At 50.7% G+C, this 23916-nt stretch overlaps 1 protein-coding gene across 1 annotated transcript in view; it reads left to right on the forward strand.

Annotated features, from left to right (window-relative positions):
* Positions 1-9928: 9928 nt before the first annotated feature.
* The window catches only part of HCN4 (hyperpolarization activated cyclic nucleotide gated potassium channel 4), a 102949-nt gene continuing 88961 nt past the window's right edge, over positions 9929-23916 (forward strand). Inside the window, exon 1 of the mRNA XM_074549624.1 lies at positions 9929-11585. Coding sequence (XP_074405725.1) covers positions 10882-11585 — 704 coding nt within the window. The 5' untranslated portion in view covers positions 9929-10881. The remainder of the gene's footprint in view (positions 11586-23916) is intronic.

Consider the following 23916-nt stretch of genomic DNA (forward strand, 5'->3'; position numbering starts at 1 on the left):
CCAGGATCTTTTCTATTAAATCTGTCTTGCAGTTCTTTTCCGCTGAACAGGATCTTCAGCTTGAATTTGGTGCAAACACACACTCCCACAAGTCCTGAGTGGAGTTTATTCCCCTTTGTGAGGGTCTTCTGCACCTGGAACCCTTCCAGCCAAGGGGAAGGGCAGGATCTTTCTCTGTCCATCCAGTCTTGCCCCTGCCAGGAAAAGTTAAGCATTCCCTCATACTGAAAGGGCAAACACCTGCTCTGAAGCCTTTCCCCTCCTGAGAAGTCTGAATTTATAAGAAGCAACAACACAATTGTGAGCTTTCCCCCATTACTCATGAAGGAGGTGTTTCCATCACCACACGTTTCCAAAGAAATCCTGACACCTAATCCTGTTAAGTGAAGCCTGCAAATCCAAGGAAGTGGAAGTTTATTGCTTCACTGAAATGAGGATTTGTGAAAGGTTTTGCAGAAAGGTGAAAAACAAAGAATTAACAAGCCCAGAAGTGCCTAATAACATACACAATTATTCCTGGAGCAGACTTTGATCACAGCTTGTCAAGTGTGTGCTGTGACATGAAGTTTCTCTGAAGGGGGACAGCAGTGGCTTTGTTATTGTTTAACCTGAAGAGCTTCCTCAGGGCTGGAGTGTGCCCTGGGATGTCCCCACTCCACAGTGCTCTCAGCCTGACCCCTCTCCGTGGGAGCAGGAGGAGATGGTGGCAGTGCCTGGGTGGGCTTTGCTCAGCTGCTTTCTGGGTCTGTGCATGTGAACAGAGCCAGAAGAATTCAGTATTTTGTGCCAGGGAGAATTCAGTATTTTATAACCTGGGGAGCTGTGTGGGCACACGGCCTGTGCCACCTTGGGCAGGGTTTTACCCAGGCCAGAGAAGGGTGGAAGTGCAGTGTGTGGGTCCTGGGGGCAGCCAGGGTGGGACACTGGACCTGTCTGTGCTCTGGTGGCTCTCTGGGGACATGCCAGCCTGTGTGCCAAGCAGGGAGCAGCTGAGCCATGAGGGAAATGCTGCCAAAATCAGGTAACCACAAATGGCTGCCCCCCATCATCCCACCACAGATCAGCCACGTGTGGGGCTGCATGTGCTGCCACACCATCCTGAACTCTGCCAGAAAGATTCAAGCTTTTTTACTAAAACACCCCAAAAACCAGAAGCATTTTCATTCTCTTAAATTGCAGCTGGTGAAGCAAAGGCCCCTTCCCTGCTTGCCTGGTGTCCCACAGGAAGCATCTTGGTGAAGCTGCTCCATTGAACAGAAGATTTAAGACACCATCAGGCAGTGGGGAGAGCACAGGAGGGAATTTGATTCTGTCAGCGAATGGTCTGGGGGGAAATCAGGAAGGCCTGGCTTCTGTCCTGCTCCAGGAATGTCTCTGCAGTTCACATGGGACACAGCCCTGCCTGAAGACAGCCCAGGAAGGAGCATCCAGAGCTGCTGGGTGTTGTCCTGCCCCTGCCTCAGCAGCACTGAGCAATTCCTCCTTGATTCCACCGAAAAAAGCTTCAGTATCCACAGAGGAGCCAGGTGAGGGATCCCTCCCCTGCACAAAAACACACACAGGGCTGCCATCCACCCAGGCAAATTTATTGCAGTGATGAACTGATACTATCAAGGCAGCAGCCTCAAGGGTGTGCAGAGCTTTGTTTAAACCCTCACACAAAGGTCAGCAGAGTGTTGCAAACAAATGAAAGCACAGGCTGTGAAAATCAATCCGTGGGGAGTCCCTGGGTGGGGCTGGGCACTCACTTCCCTCTCTCAGCTCCAGGAACACCCCAGAATTTGGCACTGTTTAACCAGGATGGCGCTGGAGGAGCAAATCTCAGTTTGTCCTTGGCCTGAGAGGCAGGGAGGTGCCTGCAGGAGAGAATTGATGAGCACAAGGTGAGGGGCATCCAGGAAGGGCGGGCACAGGTAAGGAAATGGAATGAGCCTCCTGCCTCCCCCCTCCTGGCTTTGCTGGGGGTTTCACCTCTGTCAAGTGAACAGCACCAGCACTTTCCCTTATTAAGGAGTCCTAATCTAATTTTATTATTAACCACTTGAGTAATCCATTGCCTTCTAAACTACCATTTTAAAAAGAGAGAAAACACATTTTCTCTTTTTTCCCCTTTTCTGCACATACAACCTTCTTGTTTACGAAGCCAGCAGGTTTGGCTTTATCTTTCAAAAGAAGGAAATTCCCTCTTTGGTGGAGATAAAGTGTTCAGAATGTCAGCTTAGATAGCTGAGATGAAGAATGGCCACAAAGCAGCTTCTAATGGAAGTTCAGCTTGTCCTTAATGGTGGTATTGCAGCACAACTTCATCATGTAGTGCAGACAGTTCTCCCCCTGCCCTTTTCCCATGTTCTCATGGAGCTCTGCCTCCTCTTCTGCTTTGGATCCCCCTTCTGTGTCTTTTCCCTGCTCAGTTCCTCTCACCACAGCTTTCTCTGAAGCTAAACAAGCAAAATGAGGCAGCTCTCAGCTGGCATTTGGAGCCCATGAGCTTGTTTCCTCTGCTGCCATATTCTGTTCTCTGCTGGATTTTGACATCAGCAGGATTTTCTGTAACACCTCAAATTAAACAACAGCAACAAATGACACACAGATGGGAGATTTTTGATCCAGAATTGAAGGCAAAGCTTGATCAGCACAAGCACAAATGTGCATGTGAAGACACAGGCAGGAGCAAACTGCAGGGAATAACCTTGGATTTAGGATAACCAGGAGACCTTTCTGGTGCTGAGTGGGCTACAAGGGTGGGTTCTACACCAAAGCACAGACAGCTTTATTTTAATCTCAGTATTATTTGCAGCCTTATCAAGTGAAGCCTTTTGCCTTTCCTGTCCTTATCTCCTGGCTCCTGAGGCACTGGGCTGTGCTGACACTGCTGCTGAGCCACACACATGGTGGTGGCACAAATCCTCCTTCCCTGCAGGTCTCAGGCTGCCCTAACCTGTTTGTAGAGGATGTGCTTGTGCCAGTGAGAACAAAATTCAGGCAGGAAAAATACTCTGTGTCCCTTGGCTGTGTTTGCATGGCAGTGAAGCTCTGCTCCTCTGAAGTTACAGAGTGGGAAGGATAATTCCTGAAAATCCCTCTGTGGCACCATGGCCAGGGTGTCTGCATGGGATAATTCATGAAATTCCTGCTGTGCCACCATGGCAGGGGTGTGTGTGAGGGATAACTCCTGAAATCCCTCTGTGCCACCATGGCAGGGGTGTATGTGAGGGATAACTCCTGAAATCCCTCTGGGCACCATGGCAGGGGTGTGTGTGAGGGATAACTCCTGAAATTCCTGCTCTGGGCACCATGGCAGGGGTGTGTGTGAGGGATAACTCCTGAAATTCTCTCTGTGCCACCATGGCCAGGGTGTGTGTGAGGGATAACTCCTGAAATTCTCTCTGGGCACCATGGCAGGGGTGTGTGTGAGGGATAACTCCTGAAATCCCTCTGGGCACCATGGCAGGGGTGTGTGTGAGGGATAACTCCTGAAATTCCTGCTCTGGGCACCATGGCAGGGGTGTGTGTGAGGGATAACTCCTGAAATTCCTCTGTGCCACCATGGCAGGGGTGTGTGTGAGGGATAACTCCTGAAATTCCTGCTCTGGCACCATGGCAGGGGTGTGTGTGAGGGATAACTCCTGAAATCCCTCTGTGCCACCATGGCAGGGGTGTGTGTGAGGGATAACTCCTGAAATTCCTGCTCTGGCACCATGGCAGGGGTGTGTGTGAGGGATAACTCCTGAAATTCCCTCTGTGTCACCATGGCAGGGGTGTGTGTGAGGGATAACTCCTGAAATTCCTGCTGTGGGCACCCTGGCAGGGGTGTGTGTGAGGGATAACTCCTGAAATTCCCTCTGGGCACCATTATGGGGGTGTGTGTGAGGGATAACTCCTGAAATTCCTGCTGTGCCACCATGGCAGGGGTGTGTGTGAGGGATAACTCCTGAAATCCCTCTGGGCACCATGGCAGGGGTGTGTGTGAGGGATAACTCCTGAAATTCTCTCTGTGTCACCATGGCAGGGGTGTGTGTGAGGGATAACTCCTGAAATCCCTCTGTGCCACCATGGCAGGGGTGTGTGTGAGGGATAACTCCTGAAATCCCTCTGTGCCACCATGGCAGGGGTGTGTGTGAGGGATAACTCCTGAAATCCCTCTGTGCCACCATGGCAGGGGTGTGTGTGAGGGATAACTCCTGAAATTCCTGCTGTGCCACCATGGCAGGGGTACCTGGGAGGGGCAATGATCAACAGGCATCTGCTTGAAGCTCTTCTACTTGAGATGTGCTGACCAAGGTTGGCTTTGCAGTTTGGCTGTTTTCACAAGTCCAGGGATATTAAGTCAGAATGGAAATACCTTGAGGTTGTCCTCCCAAATCCTGACTTCTTGCTGCCTGCCTGGAGAAGTGAACTTTGCAGTCATGCCCTGTATCCATCATTGTGTCAGTTCCCTCCTACTAATATTTCAAGCTGTTTGATCATTTAAAACTAATTTGACAGAGGGATTTTGCCTCAAAGTGAGTATCTTCCTACATAGTTCTGGAAGTAGGTGGCTGGAGTAAAGAGAATTCCTCCTGAGTCATGGCATTATAGAATTAGAGAGTGATTGAAGTTGGAAGGGATCTCTGAGAATCTTCTGCACCAGCATCAGGAACTGAGCAGACACTGGAGGATCCACGTGCTGTGAATTATGGGCAGAAGTTTGGTGGTGAATCCTGCACATTGGACACGGGAGACTTCACTCCCAAACAATTTCTTTTATGGCCATTTTGCTTGCAGAGCATCTTGTTTCTAATTAGTCTCTTATTTCAAATTTTCCCATCTTCTGCCTGTGTTCAGCCAATGGAGGGAGGGAGGCAATGCTAAGGTACATCCCTGAGGATTATGAATTCTTAAAACACAGCTGTACAAATGCCTGGCAGGCTGTAAAACTTCGGGTTGGAAATGTGCTGTTGAGTTTGATTAACCTCTTTTGAGAAACAGAGAGGTTTAAAGTGAGCCCAGACTGAATGCAGCTCACCAAGAGCAGGGTCTGGACTTGCCAAAGCTGCAGCTGCCATGGCTGTGGCACATTTGCCATCCAATCCAGCCCTGCCTGGCCATGCAGTGCCTGTGACAGGACATCCAGCAGCAGGACAGGCTCCAGAGAGAGACCCATCCTTGTCTGGAGGCTGCAGCTCATTAAACACTGCTGGAAGGCTCTGTTTTGAGAAGGACTCTGATAAGCACTGAGCTGATCCAGTTGGAGCAAACCTCTCCTGAATAACTCCAGATCAGGGGAGAAAAACAAGCTAGTGCTCAGTTTTAAAATGGAAATTTGATGGAATGTATATCTGGAAGGCAAATTTTGTTGAAATCCAAGATATGTGCTCAATATAAGCACTCTGAATATTGGAGAATTCATTGGTGGAGTTTAGACAGAAACTTTGTAAGCTAATTGTGACTAAATCATGCAGCTGCTCTCATCTCAGCAGCTCCTCTGAGCTCTGTCATTTCTCTTCCTTACAGCTCCATCCATGGTTACCTGTCTCTGTTTTCCTATTTCTTCCTATTTTGGAAGGTTCCTATTCTCCAAGGGGAGTATTAAAGGTCAGGTGGCAAGATGCTCATGCTAATCACTCTGTTCTAGCTGGGATTTTCAGCTGCTTGCTCCAGTGAGGATTACCATCTTCTGCAGAAAATCCTGGAAATTTCAGGGGGTTATTTGCTGCAGAGTCTGGAAATTCTTTCCATAGCCACCAACGTGGCTGAATTTTTGGGTAATGCCCTTTTTGCAGTCTGGTTGCAAAGCTGTTTGCTGGTTGTCAGCACATTCCCAGCAACCCCCTCACGCCCATGACAAGTGCTCACATTTTGATCTTGGTTACAAGGGTGAAGAGAGCAGGCTGAGGCTGCTGTGGATTTATTTCCCCCTGGGAGCTGCAGCTAATATTGCTTTCCAGGCACTTCCTGGGAGCAGCTTTTCCATCCTGCTGTGGATCAGCTCCCATGGCAGGCTGCTTGCTGGGGATCTGCTCAGTGTCTCTGTGCTCCCACTGATGGACTTGGAGCAGTTCTGCCTCAAAACCCACTGCAGCCCTTCCTTCCCTCCTGACAGCAGCTCTGGGGCTCTCCCTGCCTGTCCCCCTGCCCAGATCCCACACCCAGGCATGGATCTGCCTTCCCATTGCTCCTTGGCAGTGGAGCCTTTACCAGGCTACCCTACAGGATATTCTATATCCTTAACCAAAGGACATGGCTCCTTTATCCAGCCTGGTGCCCTCTGGGCCTTCAGTCAGCCTGGGCTCTGTGTTGCAGTGCCCACTGTGCAGCTCCTCTAAGGAACAGAGAGCAGGAGCAAAGCCCAGGCTGAATTTCAATGAGTGCAGTGTGACAGCACACCTGGGTAATGAATAGTGCCCAGGGTGAGCCAGGATTTGTGTATTTATCACGATTATTTCTTCATTATCTCTGAGCTATCAGGGAGCTGCAGAGTGCAGCCTCTCCCACCAAAACTCCAAGGCAGAATTTCCCTGCTTTGTAGCGTTGAATATTTCATGAGTTTCAAATGCCAATTATGAGTTACCTGCTGCCTGCTAGGAACAATAGGCAGCTTTGAAAGGACTTGCTCCATTCTCCCAAGCCCTGCCACATGTTTAGTGACTCCTTTTTTACCTGAGAATCCAGAGGCTCAAGGGTGATGATGGGAACTCTCAGCCAAGCCAAGGTGGGCCTAAAAGACCAGCTTGCACTGCTGTTTCTGTACCCTGAGCCACAGGACATCAGTTCTTATGGCTCTCAGTCTATTCTTCTGTAGTCCTGAGCTCATTTGGAATGGGATTTTTCACATTTGCAGTGTAGCACTGGATTTTTATCAAAATATCATATATATATGTATATATTTATATACACATATATAAATATGAGCTGGCAAAATTCCTTAAGATACAAATGAATCATTGGCTGCTTCACCTGCATTCTCCCCACTCAATCCATTCCCTTTGTATCTATGCCAAGTCCCTTGGAACAGTATTGACAAATATTGTTAAAAAGAGATAATTTCCCTCAAAACTAGTTCTGCCTTTTCATGACAGGTGACTTCTCCATCCCCCCTTTAAATGTACTGTGCAGCCAGTGATACTGAAGACAGTGAAATATTCTAAGAATCTGCTTCTAAAGGTGCATTTGCTGCCCTGGAAAGCACTGCCACAATGCTGGCAATAAATTCCATCTCTGATAGTGGTTTCATACCATTAGACAAGGATAATTCCCATCCTCTACACTTAGTTCTTGGAAGGCTCTCAAGTAAAATACCATTACTTTGAAGTTCTCTCAACACAAAATTGTCATTACATTTTAAAGAGTCGAGAAATTCCTCTGAATTTGGCTACCTGGCACTGCTGGAGCCAAGTCTTTAGAAGTTTTTAGGAACCCACACTTGGAGACAGAGGTGCACAAGGAGGCACCTTCTGGATTTAGCACTTTGGATGATTCCATGAACTCACAGAGCTTCCTTAGATTTGTCTTTATTACAGAGATGTGTAAAGGTAGCTGTGGTCTGTAGGTGAGGAATTCCAGCTGTGATGTCCAGACTGGCCAGTGGGGGCTGGGCAGTGCCAGGCTCCCGGGCACAGGGATCTCTCCATCCCTCTGGAGTGGTGCAGTGTGTGCCCACAGCCCAGCCCAGCCTCTGCTCCCCATCACTTCTGTCCTTCTGCACAGGGCATGGAGCAGAGTTCTGCTGCTGGCTGCCCTGTGCTGTTCTCCTCCTGCCTCAGGGCTGGGACAGAACCCGGCCCCCTCACCAAACCAGGCAGAAGCGGATCCTGTCACCAAATCTGCAGAAGCTGATCCCTGTCACCAAACCAGGCACAGCCTGATCCCCCTCACCAAACCAGGCACAGCCTGATCCCCCTCACCAAACCAGGCACAGCCTGATCCCTGTCACCAAACCAGGCACAGCCTAATCCTGTCACCAAACCAGGCATAGCCTGACCCTGTCACCAAATCAGGCACAGCCTGATCCTGTCACCAAACCAGCCTGATCCCAGTCATAGCCTGATCCTGTTACCAAACCAGGCTGATCCCCCTCACCAAACCAGGCACAGCCTGATCCCTGTCACCAAACCAGGCACAGCCTGACCCTGTCACCAAACCAGGCACAGCCTGATCCTGTCACCAAACCAGGCACAGTCTGACCCCATCACCAAACCAGGCACAGCCTGATCCTGTCACCAAACCAGGCACAGCCTGACCCCGTCACCAAACCAGGCACAGCCTGACCCTGTCACCAAACCAGGCTGATCCCTGTCACCAAACCAGGCACAGCCTGACCCCGTCACCAAAGCAGGCACAGCCATGGCAGCCAGGCCAGGGGACAGTGGCATTTTCAGATGCCAGGCAGAGCACCTCTAGCAGAGAGAGGACAAACAGCTTGGTTCCTTGGGCACGTCCTTTCCTGCTCTGTCATTCCCTGCAACACGAGGGACTACGCTTAAGAAGCTGCATCAGTTTCAGATGTTGGTGCACCTCATTAATCAAAACACATCCTTTTGGAAGGCAGTTGATTGCAGCTGAGGCACAGAAGTGCTTACACCTCAGCATCCCTAGTGCCTGCAGGAGGGAAGAAAAACAGGGAAAAGACCTTTAGTGCTCTCCCTGGCTTAGTTCACATTATCTAATCTACAGGAGCATTGGAAAAAGAAAATTTATTTCCTCATAAAAGCTCATTCTATTAGAAATTGTGATGAAAATAATAATATTAAATGATATTTGCACTGTGGAGTATTTGGAATGAGTCACAGGCAGTCTGGCTGTGCCAGGAGGTGGGAGTAGAAGAGGAGCAGGTAGCACACATGGGAGAGAGGATTCGGGAGAGGCAAACAAAGATGAGGAAGCATGTGCTGTGTGTGTGCTTGGTGGAGTCACTGCTGAGCAGCATTTCCTTACTCTGGAGCTGCAGGAGCATCAGTCTGTGAGGGATAATTCACCACAGTCACCTCTGGCCAGTGACTCCTGCCAGGGAAAAGGGGAATTTTTGCTCCCAAAGCAGAAGCACAGAGGTGAGGTGGGGATTTCCTGCCTGCCTGCCGTGGGCATTCCTTGCTGTGCTCAGCCTCCCTGCCTGCGCAGTTCACGTGGTTTCCTTCTCCTAGCAGGTAGGATTTTCAATGTCTGAAACAACAAACGTTCTAGAAAGCCTCAGATGCTGAGTCTCTGCAAATGTATACACCAAAATCTCTCATATGGTCAAACAGATTCTTAATTTCACTCCAGTGGTTTCACAGGCTCAGCACTAGGAACTATTTGAACCACTTTATCAATCTAGAAGCTTTTTAAACAGAATAAGCAGCCGTTCCCAAAGAAGCACAGGCAGGGCTGATTGCCACCTCTTTCCCTCCTTTTCCCCAGAAAAACCCTTTCCAATATCAAAAGGTAGGGAAATGCCTAATTGCAGCCTTTTCCCCGCTGCTTTGGCTCAGTTGCAGGAGGTGCCCTGTGGGCAGCAGTGAGGGGAGCAGCGTTCCCAGGCAGGGCCGTGTCCCCGGGCAGCCTGGGCGGGCAGTGCTGACTCAGGAGCCCCCCGGGCTGTGGGGTTCCCCCGCACCGCCAGCCCAGCCTCCCGCAGGCCGCCGAATGCAGCTGCCTTTTATTGATCGGGTTTTGGGTGGCTTCTCCACATCCAGCCCCGCAGGAGAGCGATGGTACCGACAGCCAGGGATAAGGGTCCTTCCAGACCTCCGGCACGCTGCGGACGGGGATAAGGCAGCGCGTTCCCGGCAGGCAAACTTCTGCTAGGGAACACAGGCACTCCCGAGCCCCTGCTTTGCATGCAAGTGAGATTTTCAAGGTGAACCGCTGCTTTTCCTTTAGATTTGGGTTCGCCCCTTGCCACAAAACCCCCCGTACCTTCACGAGCAAACCTGCCCCCAGCAGCCACACCTCCGGGCGGAGCAGGGAGCGCCCGCATCCGAGAGAAAAAGGAATATTCTCGCTCCTATTTATTTACTTTGTCATGTTTACGATGCTGCTGTTGATGAGCTGGCGGCAGCTCGGCGGCCGCGGCCGCGGCCGCTAAGGCGGGGCGGGCCCGGGGCCGGCGCTGCCCGGTGCCCGCAGCGCCCGGGGCGCGGTGCCCGCGGCGGCGGTGGCGGAGCAGCCCCGCGGTTGGCGGGCGTTGCCCCTTTAAGAAGCCCGGGTGCTGTCTCAGGTAGGCAGAGCCTGTGCGCTGTAGTCGCTCCTATGGCAACCCAATAGAATGGGATCGCTTCATGAATATTCCCAGGAGCAGGGGCTGCATGAGGAATAAGTGATGACAGTGATGTAAGCAAGCGGTGGCCGCTGCAGGTTGCAGTTCATTGTGTTATTGGCCGGCAGGTTGAGGAGTTTGAGGCTCGAGCTTCGCTTTCCGGATGATGTCTGCCCGCCGGGAGCCACGGCACATTTGCATCTCGAAGCCAACATGGCAAGGCGGCTGCTGCCGCCGCTGCCGCCCTCCCTCGCCTTCCAGCCAGAAGTGTGTGGCTCTCCTCTAGACTACTTGCCCAGTGCTCAGCATCTGAGCAGACAGGGATTGCAGTAACACTCACCAAGGGGAAACAAGCAGCAAGTAGCCAAATCGGGACAACGGAGGAGAAGGGGGAGCTTTTTGCCTTCCCTCTTTTTTTTTTCTTTTTTTTTTTTTTTTCCGTTTTTTTTTTTTTCCCTCTCATTCCCTTCCCTTCTGGATGCAGAGCCTGTGTTTTGATGCAGAGCCTGTGGATGCCACAGCCCGGTAAGGAGATGACACGCCAGTCCCTGGTCCCCCGTGCCCCGTGAGCCGGGGGCAGGGGCCTGGGGGCAGTGCCGGTTCCCCTCGCTGGGCAGAGCGGGGGGGTCTCTCCCTGTCCCCGAGCAGCAGCAGCAGCAGCAGCGGCCATGGACAAGCTGCCCCCCTCCATGCGCAAGAGGCTCTACAGCCTGCCCCAGCAGATCGGACCCAAGGCGTCGATCATGGACGAGGAGGATGACAGCGACAAGGACACCCGCAGGAAAAGCATCAGGCTTAAGCCACTGCCTTCGCCCTCTGCTGGGAGCACCCGGGCCCTCGGGGGGGACCCCGGCCGAGGGGGAGACCCCGGCCTGCTGGAGACGGAGGCCGGCGGCAAGGGCGCCAAGACCAGCACCAACGGGGACTGCCGCCGCTTCAAAGGGAGCCTGTCCTCGCTCACCAGCAGGCACCTCCACGACGCGGCCGAGGAGAAGCGGCTCATCGGCGGCGAGGGGGAGCCGGCCTCTCCCGGGGAGGACAAGAGCCCCCCCGGCAGCGGGGAGCTGGAGCAGGGGCTGCCTGGGCCCCCACCGCCCGCCTCTCCCCCGGAGCCCCAGCAGCCGCCCCCCCGGGCCTGCTCCTCGACCTCCATCAAAGTGGAGGGAGGTGGAGGGTGCGACCAGATCACCCCAGATGAGGAGCAGAGGCTCGGCCAGGCCGGTTTCATGCAGAGGCAGTTCGGGGCCATGCTCCAGCCGGGGGTCAACAAATTCTCCTTGAGGATGTTTGGCAGCCAGAAGGCCGTGGAGAGGGAGCAGGAAAGAGTTAAGTCTGCCGGGTTCTGGATCATCCATCCCTACAGCGACTTCAGGTACATCCCCCATTTCCAACCCCCCCTTTTCCCAGCCCACTCCAAAACAGCTGGGCAGCCCCTTCCCGTGGCACCTCCTGCACAGGGCACCCACCCCAACAGAACTTTCCTGGGTCATTTCCCAGCCACAGGAGCTGAGGACACAGCAAGATCTGCTCCACTCAGACAAGCTGCAGATTTCCTTTACATTTCACCTTAATTTTAGTGTCCCCACACTATTAGTAATTTTAAATTGTTTTTGAACCAATTGTCTTTGGGTTTTATGATGGAAAAGCTCTCTTTAAGTTTGTTGTAAATGGGAAAAACTGTTCCCACCTGATGCACAACTTTAGATCTCTGATCTTAACTAGTCCTGCATCTCCATGGATGCTCTGCCTGATTGATGCTTCCCATTTTCACACCTCCAAGTCCTCTCCCTGCTCCTTCCCAAGAGTTAGGCAGGGATGTTGCTACTGTTGCTGTTGTGTAGGTGTTTTACTGCAGCATGGCTTTTCAGGATTTGGGATGTGCAGGGTATGGCAGGTTCATTAACAAGGTACTCTTTTGCATCTGTGCATCCTCATTTGCAAAATGGGTTTGGATTGGGAATAGTTAACACTGATTTGCCAAAGTAATGCTTGCTCTCACTCCACACCAACATTTCTGTGGAGGTTAATAAGGGAATGAACTTGGAAACCCTAGAGCCAGTTTTGGTAAAGTCCTGTATGGTCCTGCATAGAGGGCTGTGTTTGGGTATTTCTGGGCAAAGTACTGTCTGCTGCACAGGTGAACTGTCCTCTGCAATATGCATGTAAAGCACTGCAATCAATAATTAATTACTGAGTGCAATCAATGCCTAAGGTTTATTGCCTCAACTTTAATTACAATGGGCTTACATCTCACATTTAAAAGCACACAGGAGAAGAATATTATTCAAACATACCTTTGTCACACTATATGATTTTATTGAATGTGTGCACTCTGCAAGGAACCATGCATGATTCCCACAAATACACTTAGTGAGATAATTGCAGGAAGGAGTTTCAGGGTGGATTTGGCCTCCCAAAGGCAGGAATGACAGAAACCTCCTGACACCACCTATTAGGGATTTAGCAAGCAGCCCACATGCTTAGCAGATTCAGCACTGGCACTGACCAGATTCCTTGATATTTGCTTGGATTAACAAATGTTATTAGAAGGCTCTGTGAGTTGGAAGACTGCACTGTCATTTAAATTCAGTGCATTCAAGTGTCCCAAGCACACAGCTGACTGAGCTTAGGAGGGTTTCCAGCAGCTACAGCATGATGCAGAGTCCTTGCAAGCACAGCCTTACCCAATCCCACACTGGAACCAGGAGAAAATTGCCTCCCAGTGAGACTGACCAAGTCACAGCTCCCAAACACTGAAATGTGAGAATGAGGAGCTTTCAAAAGAGCAAAACCAGTTTGGTACTCTCAGCTGTATTTGCAGTATTTGCCATGAGTTGGAGTTTAACTGCTCTGTTTTCTTGGGTTATTCTAGCAAGGCGTGCTCTGCGTGTCGCACCCGCAGGAAATTTGGGGTTTGGGCTCTGCGTTGGATCTGGAGTTAGGCAAAAGCAGTGTTCAGCTTCCATGTCCTTCTGTCTCTGTAGTGGGTTTATTCCCTTCCATATCTGTGCCTGTTTTCAGCACAGAACCAGCCTGGCAAACTTCAGCAGCAGGAAATGAGGTAACCACCTTGCCCAAGGTGAGATGTACCCAAGAGTTTGGGATTTTAAGGTTCCTACAGAACCAGTGCTTACTCTGTAAGATGATGAGGTAACTGTTCCTTCCTCAGGCACTTGGCTATGGGGCCTTGCCCAGAGGAATGGAGTCTGCTGGCAAGCCCTGGCTCCCCCAGCCAGATGATGGCACGGAGCTGCTGGCACTGAGCTGTTTGTGCGGGCACAGCTCTGTGGGTACGTGGGTGACTCCTGGTGTTAATAACAGCCCCTGCCCTGATGGGGCTGGGAGGGCACAGGGAGCTGCTGTCTGTGCTGTGGGCACATTCCAGGTGGGCTGGTTTCCTTGTGAGCTGGTGTAGCAGCCTGGCCCAGCCCAGCCAGCCCAGCCCACGGGCTGTGTCCCTGCTGTCCCCTGGGCCGGGGCACTGGGGTGAGTGTCTGGAGCCGTGTGCCAAGGCCAGCAGGAGCTGGATGCACCACTGCCTGCTCAGGGGGGATATTTCCAGGGAGGCTTTGTTCACCCCTGTTTCTAGGTCATCTGCAGTATCTGTTTGGATAGGAATGCTGCTTAGAGCCTGGGCTTCCATGGAAAGTGACCTGTGGACAATGGCTGAGTGAAGGGGAAGAGTGGGAGCCCTCCCATCTTCTGTTTGGGCTTTGTGTTCCCTCTTGCCCTCTGCTTAAGCATATCTCTTGGAAACAGCTCCCATGAATATGGCTAACATTTTTTTGACCTCTGAAATGCAGCAGATTGCACCAAAGAGCAGATCTTATCAAAATCTTTGCAAGAGCTGTATGTGTGCCCCAAAGGAGGGTGTTGTGTGCTCGGGGAATTGCGCAGTGCAATTCCTGCCGGCTGCGGATCCCGGAGCCTCGGCATCCTGGAGGCTCCATTATCCTGCCCTTGGCTGGCACCAAGGCTGTGCAGCAGCATTTGCTGGTCAAGTTTCAAGTGAGGAAAGGTTCAGACCCCGAGCTGGCTTTCTGTGCCTTTGGAGGAGCTGCCTTCCCTCTGTGAGCATCTCCAGGGCTCCAGCCCTCGTGACTGCCAGCTCCGGGCAGCTGGGGCTGGGAAGTTTGCATGGAACACTCCAGGCCGAGGCACTGCTGTGCAATGACATTGGTGCAGTTCCCTGACTCCACGGAGTCGCTGCTCCTTCTGCTTCCAGAGGAGTTCCTGATTTGGAATAGAACAGAGGCTTTCATCATTGTCTCATTAAATTACCATTTTACCATCTAACAGGGCTAATTCCAGTGGCAAATCTATGACCCTCCAAGAGTAAAACAAATTAATATAGATTCAGGCTCTGTTGATCTCTGCTTTTAGTCCATTGTGAGGGGAAAAGACATCAAATGACCTTTATAAAAATCAAGCTCAGTGCCCCTGAGTACTCCTGACTAATGCAGTGGGCTGGTTCTAGAAGCACTTAAAAGGTGTCTTAGCAATTTCTAATGAAAATTAAGAATCCTGGCTCCCGTTCTGAGGTGCAGATGTGTGTGCTGGCAGCTGGAGTTCATTTGCATCTGTGGTTGATTGCACATCAGTACAGAGCCACACCGTATTTCCTAGATCAAGATTTATCTGTGACTTTGAAAGCTCTTCCACTGCGTAGCCAGAATTGTATTTTATTGCTTAGAGGAAGCATTGATCCAGTACAATTGGTTTAATAAAAAAATTCCAAACAAACAATGATCTGTCTAGTTCGTAGCTGACTGAAGCATATGGTTGGAGCTGCTGCCCAGAATTGCTTGCAAAAAAAGTGTAGCATGCTGCTTTTAGAAAGACCTGAGAACAGATACACTATCTGAGGGCCCAAAATAGTCCCAGCAGTGGATGTAAATAGAACTGCACATTATTCACTGCCCAGTAATCTATTAACTTCCTCACAGTGAAGAGGAGCTGCTGTCTCTCTGAAAACAATGGCAAACATTCCACTCGATAGCAGACCCAACTACAGATTTTAGAATTCTTCTTTTCACTGCTCTCCATTACTTGGAATACTTGTGTGCAAACAGATCCTTTCTTTGGTTTGCTTCCTCTGCCAGCACTCCCTGGCTGCTGGGACCCTGGGGAGGTTTCTGTGGCAGCAAAATGCAGGTGCTCAGGTGGGAGGTATAAGGGGAAAGAACAAAATCACTGCTTCCCTTCGTGCTGCAGTGTCCCTCAGCCTCCCTTCTTGGGGGGAATCAGTGGGATTTGCTAATTATAGCCCTAAGAACTGAACCCTGTAGCATTGTGGGATGGAGCAGAAATGGAGGGATGTGTTTACCTTTCCCACTCTCCTGAGCAGACCTGATTTCCAGTGCTTCTCTGAGCACTCCTCTGGCTGTGCACACTGTTCTACTGGGAGGCTTTTCCCCGTGCTTCAGAAGGGTAAACAATTGGTGGAGAGTCCAGCAGTGCTGACTGGCTTTGGCAGCCCCCTTGGGTAGGGGTTGCTCCCTGCTCTGAGGCAATAATTCCCTTTTGTCCGTCTCCTGCCCAAAGTGCTGCTCCTTGTGCTGCCCTCCCTCCCCTCCTGCCCACGCCCAAACCCTGAGTCTGTGACTCTCCCTTTGCTCCAGGTGCCCAGCACGGAGCAGGATGTGCAGCACTTGGGAGCTGTGGCTCAGGGAGGGGCAGGGAGCAGTGGCTTTGCTGGCAGGACCTGTGCCTGCCATTGGACTCCAACAGCAGTGCCAACAGCCTGGCTTTGGAGGGGGCAGCTGCCAGGCTGGGCTCCCTCCTCCTCCTCTTTGTCCGGTTTTTGGCTGTTTGGATGGCCTGGAAAGGCCCAGGGTGGCCTTGGGGCAGCCGCGTTTCAAAGGAACAGAAGAGGCTTCAGTTCTTTTCTCAGTCTCGGTGTTTATTAATTGTTTATCTAAAAGATTTTCTCTCGGCCCGACAGAGCTCTGCTCAGCAGCCAGCCATGAGCACACTCCCTGCCCTCCGGGCGGTCACCTATCTTTATACCCATGGTTACGTGTACAATATTTATCATTTTTCCTCAATACCTTTCACCCTTATTGCCCAGTGCACTTTTAGTAACAACCAATCTCAAAGTGCCACCATCACCACAGAAGATGGAGGAGAAGAAGAAGAAGAAGAAGGACAGGACACGCCCCAATTCCTCCATCTTACTTCTCTAAACCCCCCTGTACAGAAATCCTAAACCCTGTGTTTCACTCTCTAATTAACTAATCCCTTCACCATTCACCCCGGTGAAATCCTCCTATCCTCATACAGGTGTCATCTCCCGTGTAGGATCAAAGTCCAACCACCAGACACTTCTGGCAACATTCCAGGACTCCCGAGCCCCCCAAGGGTGGTCTCGGTGACACCTCAGTCCTGGGGTGCTGAGATCCCACACCTCTTTGTCGTGATGTTGTTGTGGCCCTGGGGTGGCAGGGGGACACTGCACAGCACATGGAGATTGGAGACAGATCTCTCTGCCTTTGCTGCAGAGAACTTCCCAGCCAACTCCCAGAGCACTTTGCTGGGGCAGAACGAGGGGATTCCAACAGGAATCATACAGAGGATAATCCAGATTCTGCTGAACACATGGATTGGTCTCTGTTGTCTTCAGTGGACTTGCAGTCAGGCTGCAGAAGAACCATGGCTCTGTGACTGTCATAGTTGAGACAGTCACAGTAAAAAGCAACACACTCCATTTTCAGAAGGCTTCAAACCTTATTTTATTACAGCATGCATCTTTTTATACATTCTTACAAAACTCATAAGTTTACACTTTACTCATTGGTTACAAAGTGCTTCTTGGAATAGGCAGTTGCAGGTTTATTTTATTTATCCTTCTTTCTTTCTTGGTTTCTATGTCAACGACCTTGGTAGAAAACTCTTTCAAGGGGGAACAGGGATCCTCTTACCAAACTTCTCAGTGGCTCACAGAAGTCACTGTAAAACCTCTTCCACATGTGACTGAGCTAAGGGAGTGAAACTCCTGCATCCATACTTCCCATGCCCACAGGCAAGGCAGGCTGTGTGCCCCAGCTCACTGTCAGGAGACAGAGGATAAATAATCCCATACCAGCCAGTCCATGAAGGAGTCCAGCTTTTTGTAGGAAACATGAACACATGCCTGAGCTGGAAAACAGAAAGGCCTCAGTAAAGGCAGCACCTCAGTGGAACACCGTGGTCAAATATGTTAGGACTAATATTATGTTTTTTCATATGGAGAAAATGAGATAAAATAACATAAATAAATAGTAGAGCAAGCATTGTGATTTAACAAAGAATGGTTAAGATTTTTGCATAAACTTAAGCCAGGCCCTTCATACCAGTCTCTGTCAACAGATGAAGACATTATCTCTCCCAGAGAAGCTCCTCCCTCAGTACACTCAGGGATGGCTCCTCTGGGAAAAACAATTTAATGTTTTCTCCATCTCTTCTTGTAAGATAACATATCTTATTTATTATATCTTATTCAGATCCTGATGTGAAGAAAAAAAAAGATTAATTTTCTCATGGCATTACAAAATATTGACTGTGCTAACAATAAATGTTCAATTCACTTCCTGACAGCAAGGAAATTGGAAATATCATCCCAGGTTATAGTGAAGTGGCCCAGCCTGGTGGGGACTGAGGTAAAACCATCCCTGAGCTGGGTGTGGTGGAACTGAGGCCCAGTTGTGCAGAGCAGGAGCATCCCTGGGCCAGAGCTGTGCCCTGGGGCTCTGCAGGGAGTGAATGGACCCCAGGGCACTCAGAGGGGCTGCTGAGGAGTGTGTGAGGGGCCGTGGGTGCCTTCAGGGGGCTGGGCACATTCTGCTTTGGGCCATTTCTTAGGATGGCTCTGTGAGCAGCCAGACTGGGAAATGGGCCCATCCCTCCCACCTCCCAAGCCTCTGCTACTTGTTGGTTTGTCTGTTGTTATAGCAAAAAATAATCACTGCTGTAAACAATGACATGGTGTTCTCTCCCATCCTCATCTCAGTGTAATTGCAGCTGCAGTTTGGGGTTGGGCTCCTTGCCTGACACTTCTGCAGGAGCTTTCTGCCACAGGGGGAGCCTCTGGGGCTCTGCTCACCTGCCCTGGCCATCACACCCCACCTGCACTTCCTCCTCTCTTCCTCTGCAAACCAGGCTGGGCAAGAAATGGGCTCCTACAGAAAATCCCCTCCTGCACACATGCCCCAAGGGCACCCTCCCACCCTGGAGGAGGCAGGATTTCTCTGGGAAGCCCTGCTTTGATCATGGCCTGAGTGTAACAGCACAGCCAAGCTCCTGGCTGCTCTTCCTACCCTGAGCTTTTGACTTTGCAGTCTGATTGTTAATGCAGTGTTCTGTACAGCTCTCAGGGTTTTCAAAACAGCTCAGTCTCTCCCTTTGGCATATCTCTGGGTTCATTAGCAGGTGTGGAGCTGTTCAAGGCACTGCCCTCTGCTCTGAGTGAAGCAGTGCCTGGAGCAGGGAGCTACAGCAAAGGAAAGAGGCTGCACCACACTCCAGGGCCACTCCAGGCTCCAAAGGAAACACACTCTGCCTGTTCTAACTCCTGCTTGTTTTCTCCTTCTCACCCTCAGCCCCACTCTCTCCAACCTGTTGTCTTGCCCATCAAAATTGAAGTTTGTCTTTCTCATCCCACCAGTGCCATCTCCATTTTCTAGGCTCCTTGTGGCAGGTGTCTTGTCCAGCCAGTCCTGGATGCCAATATCCAGCTTCTTTCTCATCTGATCACTGATTTCCACCTTGCTGGCAGTAATACCTCTCCCCCTCACCCCTTGCCATGTTCCAGTCTGTTGGGTTGGCATTTACTCATCCACTTCCAGTCTCCATCCTTACCCTTCAGCTTTTTCTCTGGATGGGTCTCTCCAAATCAATTCCTTCTCCTCCTACATATTCTTAGTTTCTGTTGTCCTTCTGACTCTTCCAACAATCTCAGTTTTCTCCATCCCCTTCCTGACTTAAGGATGGATCATTTTTCCCAGTAATTTAAAACCCTTCCACATTATCCTTCTCCTTATCCTTGGACACTGCCAGTGCTTAGACAAAAGCTACCCATTTTCTGGTTTTTAAACTTGAAAGATCTCAATCCTCAGACCTAAGCATTTAGCATGATGAATTTGTCTGGAAGCACAATCTCCACTGCAGGAGAATGAAACAGATTTTATTTGAAGGAAAAATGTGGTTTCTTAGGGTAAAACCCACAGAGTCAGTGTAGGACTTTGCAGCACTATTTTAAGGAGGCAAACTTGGGGTTTCAATCCAGTGTTATTCTGGTTAGGTAACTGTGCTAGTGCTTTCTGTGGCACTGAGGTTTTTTCTGCTCTAGAGTCGCTGCTGCTGCACTGAAATCCATTTATTATACAGATAAAAGAGTGATCTTTGTCTGGAGATAACATAGTGTCATTTTAGCTTGAAACCATTGAAATTTGTCTTTGTTTCTGATGTGTTATGAGCATCTCATTAGCAAGCCCATGAATCCCTCAGTTTGCTCTCAAAACCAACTATCTGAGCTCTCATCTCTGCCAGAGCAGAGATTTCCTCCTTTCTCTTATTTTTGAAAGCTGTGTTGGTGCCAAGGCAGTTATAGGTCAATTGAGTTATTGTTGGTTCTAATTGGCACTCTAACAAGCTATTAAATCAATTTACCTACAGATGAATGTCACTCAAAAAGCAAGGTGCCAGCTCCTTTTGAGAACTTCAAAAAGCCCATTGCCACTGCTGAGTGTGAGGGAAAGGTCAGGCTGCAGAGAAGTGGCTACTTGAGATTTGCCCCCAAAGTGTTTGTGCCATGAGCACAGGCCAGGCTGTGAGGAGGGATAAGAGCATTCCCACAACTCCAGGCCAGGAGGAGGAATTAAGAACATCAGCAGCTCTGGCAGATCTCATGTCCCTTGCTGGGGGTGTAACAAAGCATGGGCTTATTTCCATGTGGAAGGATGCAGGTGCTGTCCTGCTCCTTCCCAGGTGTGTGTCCCACGTGCTTTCCTGTGGCTGTGCATGCAGGTGCAGTGTCCAAGCCAGCCCCCAGCTGGTGACATCACTGCCTTTTGAGTGTCTGCAGATTGAGGAGATTTCCTCAAGAGTCAGAGCATTATGGTGAGCAGGGTTGATTTAAGTTCTTTCTGAAGGAACGTTTGGGTGACCTCTCCCCCAGCAGCACTGCAGAGCTCATCCCCACGGAGCTGAGCCCTCCTTCGCTGTAAACCTGGCACTCCTGAGCCTGCAGGGCAGCACAAGGGCTCCTACCCAGGCATCCCTGCCCATTCAAAGTCTAGGCTGCTGTCCTGGATGAGCATGAGGAGTGCTCAGGCCCCCTGGAGCAGGCTGGGCTTTGCTGGAGCTCAGGGCACAGCAGGATGCAGCTTGGCTCCGTGCAGCTCTGCAGTGCTGACAGCACCAAGCCCGGGTTTGTCAGCAGACACAACACTCAGGACTCCAGAAACACAGCAGAGGGAGCAGATGTGTCCTGGGCTGCAAGGTGCTCTTAGAGAGACCTTTTCCTGCCCCTTCTCCATGCTGAATGCTTTGCTAGCTGGGAAGTCCCTTTCCCAACTGGAATTATTCACTGTGTGCAGTATCAGTGTGGTCACTGCGTGCCTTGTGTTAGCAGCAGGCTGGAGGAAAAGCAGGCTCTTATCTCCTGAGGAGATGCTGCAGGCAGCAGGGGAACTCAGTGTGTGAGAGCAAAGCAGATGAGCAGCCAAGGGGGAATTCCAAGGTCAGCTTGAGGGCCCACCACTTGCACGTTCCAGGGGCACAGCAGCTTCCCCAGCGCTGCACAGTGCTAATCTCATTTGTGGTGACTCGTCCAAATGTGCTAATTAAGGATTTAACTCGCGGCCTCTTTGGATGGAGAGGTTGTCTGTGTGTGTGCATCCATTGTTCCAGAGCTCAGAGGCAGGAGAGGAGCTGCAGGTTGCCAGCTGCCACAATGCAGGAGCTCTAACTCATGGTTTTTTGGGGTGTTTGTGAGTGCCAGGCAATCAGGAGGGTTCCACAGGATTTCCTCAGGCAAAGTTGCACTTTTGGAGTCTCCCCTCTTTTATTCCCATTGTGATGGGCTCCTCTGCTCTGGCTGCAGCACAGGCACTGCTCCCTCATCCCACTGGGAGCTGGGAGTCACTCCTGCTGCTGGTCAGAGCCTGGGCACTGTTCCAGTGGGATCCTCACCCCACCTGAGACAGGGAAGGCATGGAAAGCCCTGGAAAACCCTGGAAAAGCCGGGGAGATCCATTTGCCTGTGCTGAGTGTGGGAAAGCAGCTTCTGGTTGTTATCAGCTCTTGGGAGGAGATAACAGCAGCATTCCAGAGACTGGGGGGCTCCACTCCACAAATCCTGGCCTTCCCAGGGGTGTCAGGGCAAGGGGCTCACTCAGCTCTGCTGGCACCTCTCAGCTGGGCAGTTGTGGGGGCACGGGAACCCCTCCCTGTGCCCGTTGTGCCCAGGTGCAGAGCCAGCTCAGGGACACTCTGAGTGCCAGCCTCACTCCTGCCATGTCCTGGGCCAGCTCTCCCAGCAGCCCAGGAGATAAAAGATAATGATGCCTGGCTCCATGCAGCTTTCTTAACAATAGCAAACCCACTTTCATTAAGCACAAATTCTTAATACTTCACCTTTCCCCTTCACTTCAAAGTCCTAATGCATGCACAAGTTACACTTCTATTAATAACAAGAGGAATATATTTTTCCATCCCTATTTTCCTGTGAATGGTGGGGAGGGCAGGAGGAGGGACCAGTCTAGACTGCAGATGATGGTCTGTTCTCCTTGATGCCCATACAAAGCACTCGTATCGTGCTCATTTAGCTGTGCATGCTCCTGGAATGACAAGCAGTGCCTGGCAGACAGAAGGACAAGCTGGAAGGGATGTCAGGCATACAGGTTGGAGCCATCCTGAGCTGAATTCTCCATGCTTTGATTTCTCCAGCTTTAAGAAAAGGGCTAATGGTGCTGCCAGGGGTCATGAAAGATGCTGGGGGACTCTGTAATATTTTAATGTAACAGCAGATGCCAGAGGAGATACCAGCAAAGGTGGGTTTGTCTCTACCAGGCAGTTTCATGAGGATTTCTTTGGGATTCTCCTTTTCTGTGTAGTGCTGTAGATTTGGTCTCACCTATTGTCCATCTTTTATCAGGACCCCAAAAAGCACTGGAGCTGTGCACCAATAGGGGATTTCTGAATCATCAGTTCCTGTGTCTTGATAAGGGAAGAGATTACCAGTACTCTCCAGTTCCATGTATGGTGCTCTATTGTCTGGCAGGTTTAGAGCTAGGCTGCAAAAAGATGGGAAAAAAACCTGCATGGAGAGACAGGCAAGATGGATTTTACCTTTTATGTCCATAAATGAGAATTGTGCAGCCCCTGCATGGGGTTTGGAGATGCTCTAAGAAGAAAATGTTCCATCTTTCCCTCACCAGTCATGTGTACTGCAAGTGTGCTTCCCTTTGCTTTGGGAATATGTGACTCTTGACTTCAGAAACACTCCCAAGTACCTGGCACAGGAGCTGTGAGGTGGCTGTCCTGCTGTGGTGTGGGAGCTCTAGCAAACATCCCTTAGACTGGGTGGCTGGTGGATTGAACCAGAAGAGAACCCTAGTTCTATGTCTCTCTCAACAATGTCTGTCCTATTCTATGGCATTTCTAAGTCAGCATTTCTTATTTCAGAGTTTGCATATAAATGCACACTATGTGAGCTTCGGTCAAGCTTTGAGAATTTTTTATAAATCCATTTCCTACATTGGATCTTGAGGTGATGTGCTGTGACCCTTGGCTTTTATTGCAAACACCAGTGTGCTCCAGGCCAGCCTGGGTCAGGGCAGTTCCCTGTGTGTGCTGTGCCTGGGAATGAGACAAAACCCTGGCTCACAGATGTGCTTCAAACTCCAGCTGTGTGTCCATGGCTTCTGCTAAACCCTGAGTGCTTCTGGACAGCTTTTGGGGCTCAGTTTGTGCAACCACAGGGAAAGCTGCACTATTGGGGTCTCCCTCCTTTATTGCCACTGTGATGGGCTCCTCTGCAGCACAGCACTGCTCCCTCATCCCTCTGCCAGTCCCACTGCCTTCTCCCTGCCTGCACATCCTGCTGGAACTTGGGCCCAAGCCTTGCAAAGCCAGGCAGCCCCTTCTGCAGCATGAGCAGCAGTTTGGGCTAACACTGGCAGCTGTGGCTGTGGCCTAGGACTCCTGCTTTCCAACAGGGGATCTGGAAGCCTCATTTGCAAGTAAATTCACACAGCCAAATCTGCACTGCAGACAAAAAAAGATTTGCCTTGACATCATCTGCCCTGCTCTGCGCTCCGCAGTCAGTCAGGAGAGCAGAGCACAGCTCCAGCCTCTCCAGCTCAGCAGAATTAAGGCTAAGCTTCATCATGAGCTCATGCAAGCTGTTCCCACCCCAAATAATTGGCTGCTGCATGCTTTGTGTCTGTCTAGCCATTGCTGCATGTGGGTGGCTGTGTTGTGTGTGTGAATGAGTCTGCTGTGGAAATGAATGCGTAACATCGGGGGTGCAGCTGATAATAAAGTGCCTTGGCAATGCTGGGGCTGGGAGCAGTGTGAGGAGAGCTGAGCCCTCAGACACCTGCACAGAGATCCCTCTGCCTGCTGCCACAGCAGGGGCATTCCCACTTCAGACCACCACCACCTCTCTTTTGATCTTCCTCCCACACTAAACCCCCTCAGGAGCATTTCCAGCCTGTGTTTCC

This window comes from Zonotrichia albicollis, chromosome 11, assembly GCF_047830755.1.
Source record: "Zonotrichia albicollis isolate bZonAlb1 chromosome 11, bZonAlb1.hap1, whole genome shotgun sequence".
NCBI classification, from domain to species: domain Eukaryota; kingdom Metazoa; phylum Chordata; class Aves; order Passeriformes; family Passerellidae; genus Zonotrichia; species Zonotrichia albicollis.